This window comes from Mus pahari, chromosome 20 (genome assembly GCF_900095145.1).
Source record: "Mus pahari chromosome 20, PAHARI_EIJ_v1.1, whole genome shotgun sequence".
Lineage (NCBI taxonomy): Eukaryota > Metazoa > Chordata > Mammalia > Rodentia > Muridae > Mus > Mus pahari.
The window spans coordinates 6,683,796-6,694,618 of NC_034609.1; the positions used below are offsets into that span (position 1 = coordinate 6,683,796).

Consider the following 10,823-nt stretch of genomic DNA (forward strand, 5'->3'; position numbering starts at 1 on the left):
TCCTCCTCCTCCTCCTCCTCCTCCTCCTTTCCCTCCTCCCTCTCCCCTCCTCTCTCTCCCTGCCTCCCTCTCTCTCTCTCTTAATTTTAATTTTTTAAAATCTCTTGTCTGGCAATCTGTTTCAGAGTAGAATGACCAGATTTACAGGACTGTAGAATTATAATTGAATCAAATTTGTGCTGTGAATCAAAACAATCTCTAATCAAATTCTACCTTGCCAATTCATTAATATGAAACACTTGTGATCTTTGTAGGTGATAGTCTATCTTTTATCATTAATAAATTAATTAATTCATTTATTCACTTTACATCCCAATATCACCCTCAACATCCCCTTTCCCTATTCCCCTTCTTCTCTGAGAATGGGGAGCCCCTTCCCTGAGTATCACCCTACCCTGGCAGACCAAGTCACTGCAGGACCAAACACATCCTCTCCACTGATGCCAGACAAGTTACCCCAGTTAGGGGAAAATATTCCACAGACAGGCAACAGCTTTAAGGACAGCCTTACTCCAGTTGTTGGAAAACCCACATGAAGACCATGCTGTACATCTGCTACATATGACTGTGTGGTGGGGCTAGGTCTCGTTGGTTGTTCAGTGTCTGGGAGCCCCCAACAGTCCAGGTAGGATGACTATGTTGGCCTTCATGCGGAGTCCCTGTCTCCTCCATGTTTCTCAATCCTTCCCAAACACTCCCACAAGATTGCCAGAGCAGGCCCATCCAATGTTTGGCAGTGGATTATCTGCATCTACTCACAGGCTGCTGGGTACAGCCTCTCAGGACACTTGTACTAGGCTCCTGTCTGCAAGAATAACATAGTACCAATAATAGTGTCTGGAATTGGTTCTTGCCCATGAGATGGTTCTCACTTTAGGCCAGTCTTTTAACTTTTACCTACACATGCCAATGTCTTTAAACATATAGGACCTTCTTCAGGGGACCATGTGCAGAGTTTTAGGTTGAAAGGGAATTTCTTCTCTAAGTGATGTAGCAATACATTGCAAAAAAGGAGAGAGAATGCAGAAGCAAAGGAAACATGGGAAGCAACCATTCTTAACCTTCCTAATACCTCAGTCCCTTAATACACTTCCTCATGGTATGGTAACCCCCAAGCTTTTTTAAGTTTGTTGCTACTTTATAACTGCAATTTTGTCACTGGTATGAACTTTAATGTAAATATGTGTTTCCTGGTGGTCTTAGGAGACCCATGTGAAAGGGGTCATGACCCACAGGCTGAGAACCATTGATCTAAAGAAAAAACATTCTAAGAATTTTGCCATCCCTTGTTCTATCCTAGTTCTCAGCCTCTTCTCTCAGGCTGACTTATCTTATGTATCTGTATATTATGGCTGCACTCGTTTTTCCTGAATGCATGTGTCCCTGGTTGACATTTTGAGCTGGACCAGCAGGTTATTCTCCTAAGAGAGCACCAGGAGACAGAAGATAAGGAGATATGGTGATAAAGAAGATGAAGTTTGGGTCTGGGAAGTCTTGCTCAAACTTTCACTTGATCTTAGCCAAAAGCCTGAGAAGCGATTGCTCAAGCTTTCTTATACCAAGCAAATTTATTTAGAAGTACAGCATCTTATATCCTATTTCCAGGAAGGAAATGGGACAGAATTAGCAAAATGTCTTATACAATAGAACAAAGTCAACAGGAGGCTTATCAAGCAAGGTTGCACAAAGGGAACACCGGGTATCTCCAGAGCATTACAGACATAAACATGGTGGACTCGGGACTGATAACTGCAGTTTCTTAGGAAAAAAAGCCAAGTTCCCAAGATAATCTTTAATATCTCTGAGGCTCCAGCTTCAGCTCCAGACTGGCCTTGCCAAATCTGCTCCTGAGCAAGGACACATACACAGTTTGTTTTTGTCCTCTCATCTGGGCCTCTGAGAAAGCCTTGGATTGGTTCATATAACAACAACTGTAGCAGTGTAGAGTACCCGCTGTGTGTGTATGACGTCAGGGCTGACCACCCACAGTAGATCCATCTGGTGTGCTCTTCCCTGAGGAAGACTGTTCCTGCCGTTCTCAGGATACCTTCCTTGCCTTTCTTCTTCTGGGGCTGAGGATCTGTGAGATTCCCCTACCATTATATTGGTTAACCATAATATCTTTACATAATTTAGGTATGTATACATATACAATGTGTGTATAAAAACCATTAAAGTAATAGATACCCTAAACTTAAGAAAGAGTAAGGGGAAGGTACCTGGGATGGGCTGGCTGGAGAAAAGCAAAGGGATAAATAAGAGAATTACAGTTTCAAATTTAAAAATAGTAAATTATAAAAAGCACTTGCTGCCTTTGCAGGAGACCTGGTTTCTGTTCCTCATACTCATGAGGTGCCTTACAGACATCTGTAACTACAGTTTGGTTCAGTTATCCATGAGTGCCAGTTTGCCTCCAAATCATACATAGATGCAAGCAAATGCTTGTGCACATAAAAAAGACAAATATTTGAAAATGAAATTGGGCCTAAGGACCTGGATTGCTCTCCCAGAGGCCCTGGATTCATTTCCCAGAACCCACATGGTGGTTTACTGTTACTCTATAACTCCAATGCCCAGGAGATCCAACTTTTTTTTTTCTGGTATCCACAGTCAACAGATGTGCACATGATACACATATATACATTCAGAATAAACACACAAACAAAATTTCTTTTAAAAGTTAAAATGACAACAACACAACACACAAAAAAAATCTAGTTCACTAGACATTTAAGAGAAAGTGGAACAAGTAATATAATTATTTGCATTATAAATAATTATAAAAATTTTGCCAGTCCAAACTTACCTTCATTTTGTTCAGTAAATTATGTTTTGCAGTTCATCAGGTTTGTCACTGGTTACAATGCTTAGGTATTAACAAATAGGGAGACCGAGCTGCACCGCAGTGCCATTGATCCAATATTTTAAACTAACTCCCAGTATTCTGTGAGATGATAATTTGTCCAAATGTGACTGCTGGTGTTGTCAGAAGCTGGTCAAAAATCAGTATACAAAGTGTTCAGGGAATGCACATTCTTAGAAAGGAGCCTATACAGAAGTAATCCAGTTCCATAGCGTAACAACCCACAACTGACCAAGTACAGGAGAAGCTAACAGAAATGGAACTCCTGCTTCCCGTTGACTGACATTGAGATTTTGACTATGAATTTTAGGTTTGTCATAGTAATAACTATTGTAAAGCATACTGTCTTTCTTACATATGGCATACATGATCTCAGAAAGTAAATCTTTTGTTTTCTGAAGTATAATTGCAATGTGCCTCTATTTTCAGAAAAGGTGTTTATATAAATAGCTTTGGCCCTTTAAATGAGATTAGCTGAAGGCAAACTGATTTATTTGTTAAACTAGCAGTATGGCTGGCAATGATGGCATGTCAGGTGTTTCATTCCTTCCAAAGACCAAACCATACCAAGAAATGACTTAACAACTGTAAGTACACTGCACAGATGCAATCCCAGGAGAAGGTATGTTTGCTGTGCCAGACACATCCCTTGTCTCCTGAGTCCAGTGTCTCATGTTCTCCTGCTCCCATTTCCCAAAGCTGTATTTATCAGAGCATTTTATGCAGGCTGTTTCATCATTTAATTGTATTCATGTGGTCTTGTGTACAGGTACCCTTATGGCTACCCAGCTTTTCCTTCTGCATGTAGCCTGCACCATAGTGTTATTCTTTTCCCCTTCACAAAGCAAAGAATGAATCATCTCTTAAAATATTTGTCTATGTAATACAAAGGAAAAAGGCACTCAGGGCTGCTTAGCATAAACACTTCTGATGCAGATGTATTGCATGAGATAATGTGTGTGTGTTAGAGTCTAAGATCACCTTTGATGCTCTGCAAATGCTATTCTATTTTCTTCTCTCCTCTATCCCTCCCTGTTTAACAGCAGACAAACCCAGGGAGCCTGGAATGAATCCGATGATCCCGAGACAGGCTGCCTAACTGATAACAAGCCAGCTCCTCGGCACTTCTATCCTGTCGCCTTGCTTCTTGTCAGCTCACACCTGCTAGTTGTGTGGCTTATTTTAAGTCTTGCATTACTCTTAGCCAAATACCAATAAGTTGTATGTTGTGTTCCTTGCTTTTCTACAAATGACAATGGACTTTAATTCTGGGAACAATGTTGTAAGATTTCTACATTTTCAGATTCACAGAATTAAAAAAAAAAAAAAAACCTAGAAGAAATGTTTGAATTGTGGTTTTGTTTTGTTTTTGTTTTTCCCTAAAATGTAAAAGGCAAAAGGTACTATGCATCAAGTGGATTGTTTTGCTCTTTTGTTCATGGAAAAGTGTTTTAACCACTGTTAAATAGCTAAAGACAAGTTTTTAACTTAAGGTCTTTGGAATAAGACAAAGAATAGAATCCTGCAAGCTTGAAGTTCTGAACCTCCTCTTCCCAGGTCATTTATTAAACAAATTAGGACTGACACTGTGCAGCAGCTAAACCCCCAAGACAATCCGGGAAGCGGAGGTTGCAGGCTTTCTTTCCACTGTGCTAATATTAACATAGTTGTCATCAGCTGATAGAAATGTGTCTGCTTTCTTACTCTGTTCCTAGTCACCCCTTACTCATCCATGTGTTTAACCTTCTTCTGTCAAGTGACTTTATGGAAAGAATGGCTATTTCTGTTTTGTAATTAAATTAACCTGTTTGTAACTCTTGTTTGGGTTGATTTGGCTTTCAGACTACTTTTCTATTCTTTTTAACAAGGTCTCATTTGTCTCTTGATGCGCCATTTTTAGCACCTGTGACTTTTGTACTGTTGTAGAGGATTGGCTGTTCGGAAAGCCATTTCCTCTCTGCAATGCATAGCTAAAACAATGAGGTAAAGTAGGAATGGAACTTCCTTTAAAAATCTTTAGGGCCAGACTTAATAAATTAAATGCCTTATTCCTAGAACTGCATCCTTAGGGCTACATGTAGATTTTAATGTGTTTTAAGGGACAGATAGTTAATTTGTGGAAAAGTTATACAAAGGCAGATATATTTATGAAATTAAAGTAAAGCTGTACTGTGAAGCAAATTATATTTAAAGAGTTTATTAAAAGTCAAATATCTGTTAAGAAACTTAATCATATCTTTCCGAAGGCAATAATGGTATTGGGCCTGGCCTAGGATTTAATTTTGTAAGATGTATCATCACTTGTGGAAAAAAATGTAGAGTTGAATCTTTGTTATTTTTACTTGGACTGTTGCTGCAACTCTGCATTGAACAAATAAAGCGTATTTATTTATTCTGTGTTTCATGAAGTTGTCCTTTTTTCCCCCCTCTCCCCAGAGAAGGATGCCGCATAGAGAATGTCCTGAAGAATATGAAATGCAGGAGGTATGCTTTCAACATGCTACAGCTCATGGCTTTCCCCAAGTGCTACAGACCTCCAGAAGGCACATATTGAAAAGCTGACACCTAAGTTTACCAACATGGAGACAAACAGGAACGCAAATACACTGAGCTCTGAAGATCTCCACTTGTGTCAATTTTATTTTTTATCATTACGAGTTCATAGGGTGAGGTGTTCGTGAGTGTTGCTCACATGAAGACCAATACATTTCTCAGAAAGCAACCTGGATCTGAAGCCTTACCAGCACTCCAGTGTCCGGTCTATCCATTCTCCTTTGTGTTAACACACCTCACTGGTCGAGGTTAGTTGAGAAAGGATAATTCCATTTGTAGGGTATTTAAATAAAACGTGTCCTGAGGAAGCAAGGCTGTTCCCATGGAGCCAGAGGTGACTTGGAGAATGCCACACTCCACCTAAGCAAAGAGGGATTCATGTGAGGCTACTTTAGAGCCTTGACTGCAGACAAGCTCAGAGTCCAGCTTACTGGCTTTTATATAATATGCATATAGTAAATGCAATTAGGGAATGGCAAACCATGCCCTTGGTTACTGACATGGTTTGCAGGTATGTTTGTACACATCTCCAGCAGCTTGAAATTCACTTGGAAGTATGAGAGAGAGAGAGAGAGAGAGAGAGAGAGAGAGAGAGAGAGAGAGAGGAGAGAGAGAAATATGTTCCCTGGGAGTCCTCTTAAGTGTGTGAGTTTGCTTTCTGTGATAGGTCAATATATGTGAAGTGAAGAACCCTAAAATATGTGTGCAGCCATAAACGGTAATAAATCAACAAAGTGCCTGTCAGTTAATTCTTACAGTAAAATTACTATTATTCCAAGTTAGTAGTTTCCTAGGAGACCACGTTGCAAAAGAAGTGACTGAATTAAAGCACTGCACTTGATGACTGCACAATAACGAGCTCAGCCACCCTTGCCATCTCACTCTTGAAACTTCCTAACCTTCACCTTACTTCTTCTCCCTATGTATGAATATTGACAGAGGAGGGCCAAATAAAAATTAGAATTTATCACTGAATTAACATTCAGAATAAAGTGATATGAAAGAAATTTTATTCCTCCTTTTCTCCAAGCACATATCTCCCCAGAGCATGCTAGAGGCGTCTTACACTGCTGGTTCTCTGCCATGACTTCATTCATAGGGCCACATTGCTTACCTTCATGTGTAACACGATAGCCATTTGCCTAAAAGGCTTCCCTGCTGTAAAGGGTTTTCACATTAGACATATAGTCCCATGGTGAGTTTTCCAAGAGACTGAAAACAGAAGGTAACACTCAGAGGCTTCTCACATTGGAAATAGCCATTCTTTTTAAAGGTAATGACCTATGGCTGTTACCAAACTATTTATAACCTTCAAAAAGAAAAAAATGCATTTATATATAAAATTACCTTAGTGTTCTCAGACCTAGTCTCGGTTTCTGTCATGTCATATAATGTTTGTAATTAGTCTGTTTTTATCAGGGTGGTACAATTTGTGGTTATTTTTGTTACTGTGCTGAGTTTAAGAAAGAGAGAGCTGTGACCCAAGAGGTTTTGTGTCTATTTCTGGGCTTTTCTTAGTATCTCAAGTAGCGATATGCAGTCCAGGACACCTTATATAATTTTAGGTCATCTTGATTCAAATATGGTAAACATTTATTAACCAGAAAGCCAATCCTCGGGTTTCCCAGTTTTGTGTGACATTTTATAGGATACTTTTTCTTTGTCAATAAATGCTTATGTAGAAATATCAAAGGTCGACCTCTATAATGCACAGTAATGAAGTTTTACTCACTGACAGCAGCACCATTTCCTATGGGGCTCAGACATATGTACATCCTTGCCACAGAGGAGTTTAACAAGAAAATTCCTATTTCCTAAGTGTGACTGCTCTCCTCTATAGGCACTCAGGCAACCACGCCATGACGCCTTATTCCCAAGACTTTCAGAACCAAACATTAAATGAAACCTTTTTAAAAAATCTCCCTTGCATAAGCATAGCTGCAGCCATGCAGCTCTCTCAGCTGCCTTCCTACTGCCTCACACGTGCTTTCATTTAAGGGCTATACCAGCAGGCAGATCTGCAGAAATCACATAGAGTCAAGCAATTGATCAAGAAAATGACATATCCAAGCAATGAAGTGGTTTTTTTTTCTTTCTTTCTTTCTCAAAAACAACAACAGCAACAACAAAAAACATTTTTCTTCTTATCAAATACAGGTATCAATTCTGGTTTAACTATTTACAGAGCAACCAGAGAAATATATTAAAAGCAAAAAAGGAGAGCACACCCATGCTTATTATCCAAAGGCCTAGGGTGTGTGTGTTTTCTCAGCACAACTAAATGTCCCTTTGAAACATCTGATTGAAGAAGAGGTACATTTGTGTGCAGCACGTCACCGAGTTTCCGCCTCTGCTTTTCTGCCTAAATATTGCTTTGAGCCTTACCACACACTGCTTAAAACATCTTTTAAATGCTAACATTTGGGTCAGTCTGGTAATCCAGTAGGGCCATGATAACTATATGATGTAGCTGATGAATTCTTTAAAACCAGTCCCTCCCCAGTCATGCAGCACTCCCTATGGCCACTAGGCATGCATTAAACCATTGCTTCTGACAGACAGTGCCTCCTTGAAAACCAGCACAGACTGGGTCATACAGCCTCCCACCCCCCACATTCTCACACTTTAAGTGATTAGGGAAAAAATGTGATATTTTTTCCTAATCAGATCCTTCCCTCTGTAAAGATGTTGTGCCAGGAGGCTTTCTCCCAGGAGTCCCTGAGGTGGCTGATTCATAAGAGACAGTCATTGAGTTTTCTGGAATTGTGCAAACTGGCTGCTACATGCGACCATGATTAGCCATGTTATGCAATGAATTTGTTAAAAGTAAAGATGAAAATCAAATCTTAAAACTTCCTAGCTTTTTTTTTTCCAATCAGATTTTGCTATCTATTATATTTCTAAATGCAGTTAGCCCTTGTGGTTCTTCATTGTTCAAATTCTTTATTGATAATATGCAACCGTGAACCATTGCACTCCACATTTGTGAACACAATGTTGGTATCTTGAAATCACCCACTGTGGGAATATTTAAACCACAGAAATTGCCAAATGTTATAAACCAGGATATTTATATTTTCGAACACCAGTTGTTAAACATTTACCAGCCAGAGCATGGCTCCATGCCACTACAGATATTCTCTTTTCCTCCAGAAAATAACAAATTATTGGAAGGAGGATAATTTTAGGATGGTTTTTAAAAGAAAGCAGTCTTTTGTCAGATTATTATAATTTTATTGTAGATTTTATCACCCTTAAAGAACACTGCTCGTCTAGTCAGTATACTAGATACTTATATTTATTCATAATTCAGTTACTAAAAATAAAACAATTGTTTTATTAATTAAATTAATCATCTGCTGCAAGTAGTCCTTAGAATTCTAGCTTTATTATAAATAATATGTCACCACCAAGTTCAGGAAAGTGTTAATTTAATCATAATATCCCAAATTATACTTCATCTCAATTCATAAACTTATGATTATAGCATTATTGAAAGGAAAAGCAGAATTTTATCATTATGCCCAATGTTTACTAAATTGAGCACAGTTGAAACCCATCCTGTTTAATTAAATAAACTCTGGCAATATGGCAGGAAAACCTAGATGTACATATATGATTCAGACAGGTGTGGCACATCACTTTAGTCCAATCAGTGGGACATATTTCATAATCTCTTAATAAATGAATTTTTAAAACACATTTGAGGAATATGTCTGAGACACTCTGACCAGCAGCTGTGGAGAGCAGCGGGTATATTGGACACAAAACATTTCTCATAGTTAGAACCTATACAAAATACACAATGTTCATGACTGAAAAGAATAATTAATTTTTAAAGAACTAGAATGATTTGACAGTTTTAACATAAATTCGTATTCATCCAGCCCACCTCCAATCTGTGTAAGCTATGATTCCGTATTTATCATGTTAGCTTTTAAAGTAAAAAAAGGAGGGGCTTACATTTATCTTTTCTTTCTCTGAAAGCTTGGAACTAGAAGTTTCCACACAAAGATGCTAACTATAGCAAATATTGACTTCAAAAATACAAAGCTAATAACTAGTGTTTTGATAAAATAAAGTATGCCACTCAGTATGGAGATAAGGAACAGAAATTTGCACTCTTTTTTTTTTTCTCTGAGCAATGGGGCATGTTAGCTTCTCTTTGAAGTTTATTTCTAAGACTACAAAATACAACCATGCTTCTAATTAAGAGGGCCATATGTAATACTTAAATAGAGAAAGGGGTGCATATAAGGTAATGCTAATCTCCAAAATGGTGAATGCGATTGGTTTTCCTACACTTCGATTTACACTTGGGCATGCATATTTAAGGAAATAGAAGCTTAGAATTTAGTTAGAGAATGTGGCCATTAGTGTAAATGCAACTTGCATAAATGATTCTCTCTAAAGTCATGTGCCATAGATGCATGTTAGCACAATCTGCAGTGCAGTAAAAGCAATATGTAAGGAAAGAGGTATAAATCATTCTGTGCTGGAAGAATAGATTTTCCATGATATTTCTACAATCTTTAAAATTATTCCTAGATAACAAAGGGCACAGTGTAACATTCTGTCTTTTATAATGATCTATGAATTTGGCCAATATTTCTATAATACCTGTGTAATTTTTAAGATGATTTCATGTCATGATCAACAGCAGAACTTATCTTGTGTTGAAAAGCCTTCACAGTTTTCAAAGGGCAGAACGTTCATTTATCTGCGCATGCCCCACCCTTTGTGCATTCTGTGTGAACATTTTTTTCTTTTAATTTAATGCATTTTCAGGTTCTTGTAGTATTCATTTGAAAGGTTGGCACTTGCTTTCTTTTTGTTAAGTATACATTCTAGATAAACCAATAATGTGTTGTATTCCCATATGTCATGGAAATGAGTCATGTGTAGATAGATCACTTTATATTAGAATTCAAAGAAATATCACATTCATTTTATTTTGTGTAAATCATATTCATTGTGCACTGTATGTATATTTTTGTTGAAATAAATATGGTTTTATTTTTATGTTTCTGACTTTTCTCCCCATTATACATTCTTTTTCATTGTAATCCATGTAGCCGTATTTAAACATTAATGGAAATACCAAAAAGGTAGCACACTTCAAGGAGAATAGACCTCAGTTCTGCTGGACTACAATAACAGCACATGCGTTCCATTGGCGACCAGTTAGTATCACTTCACTGACAAAGTGGGCTTCCGTGGTCACTCTTCTTGAGTGAAGCACCAAGCCCAACTTCCAAGCAGAGTCAACAGCAGCTGTGATGGTTCTACATTAGGAGATTATAAATAATTATTTAAAAATTTTAGATGATAGATACACAGATAGATACAGAGATGACAGGTAGATAGATTGATAGAAACTTAACCCAGTGAACCCAATTAAAACTGC

At 38.0% G+C, this 10,823-nt stretch overlaps 1 protein-coding gene across 6 annotated transcripts in view; it reads left to right on the plus strand.

The window, feature by feature from the left end:
* Nucleotides 1–10,388, plus strand: part of Inpp4b (inositol polyphosphate-4-phosphatase type II B) — a 751,408-nt gene extending 741,020 nt beyond the window's left edge. For 3 of the 6 annotated variants that reach the window (XM_029532468.1, XM_029532470.1, XM_029532471.1), the window contains one exon: nt 3,907–4,677. In XM_029532468.1, coding sequence (XP_029388328.1) covers nt 3,907–4,081 — 175 coding nt within the window. In that variant the 3' untranslated portion in view covers nt 4,082–4,677. Of the gene's footprint in view, nt 1–3,906; nt 5,257–5,299 lie in introns of those variants that run through there. The other 3 variants (XM_021220100.1, XM_021220101.2, XM_029532469.1) reach the window with 3 other exon arrangements.
* Nucleotides 10,389–10,823: the final 435 nt, after the last annotated feature.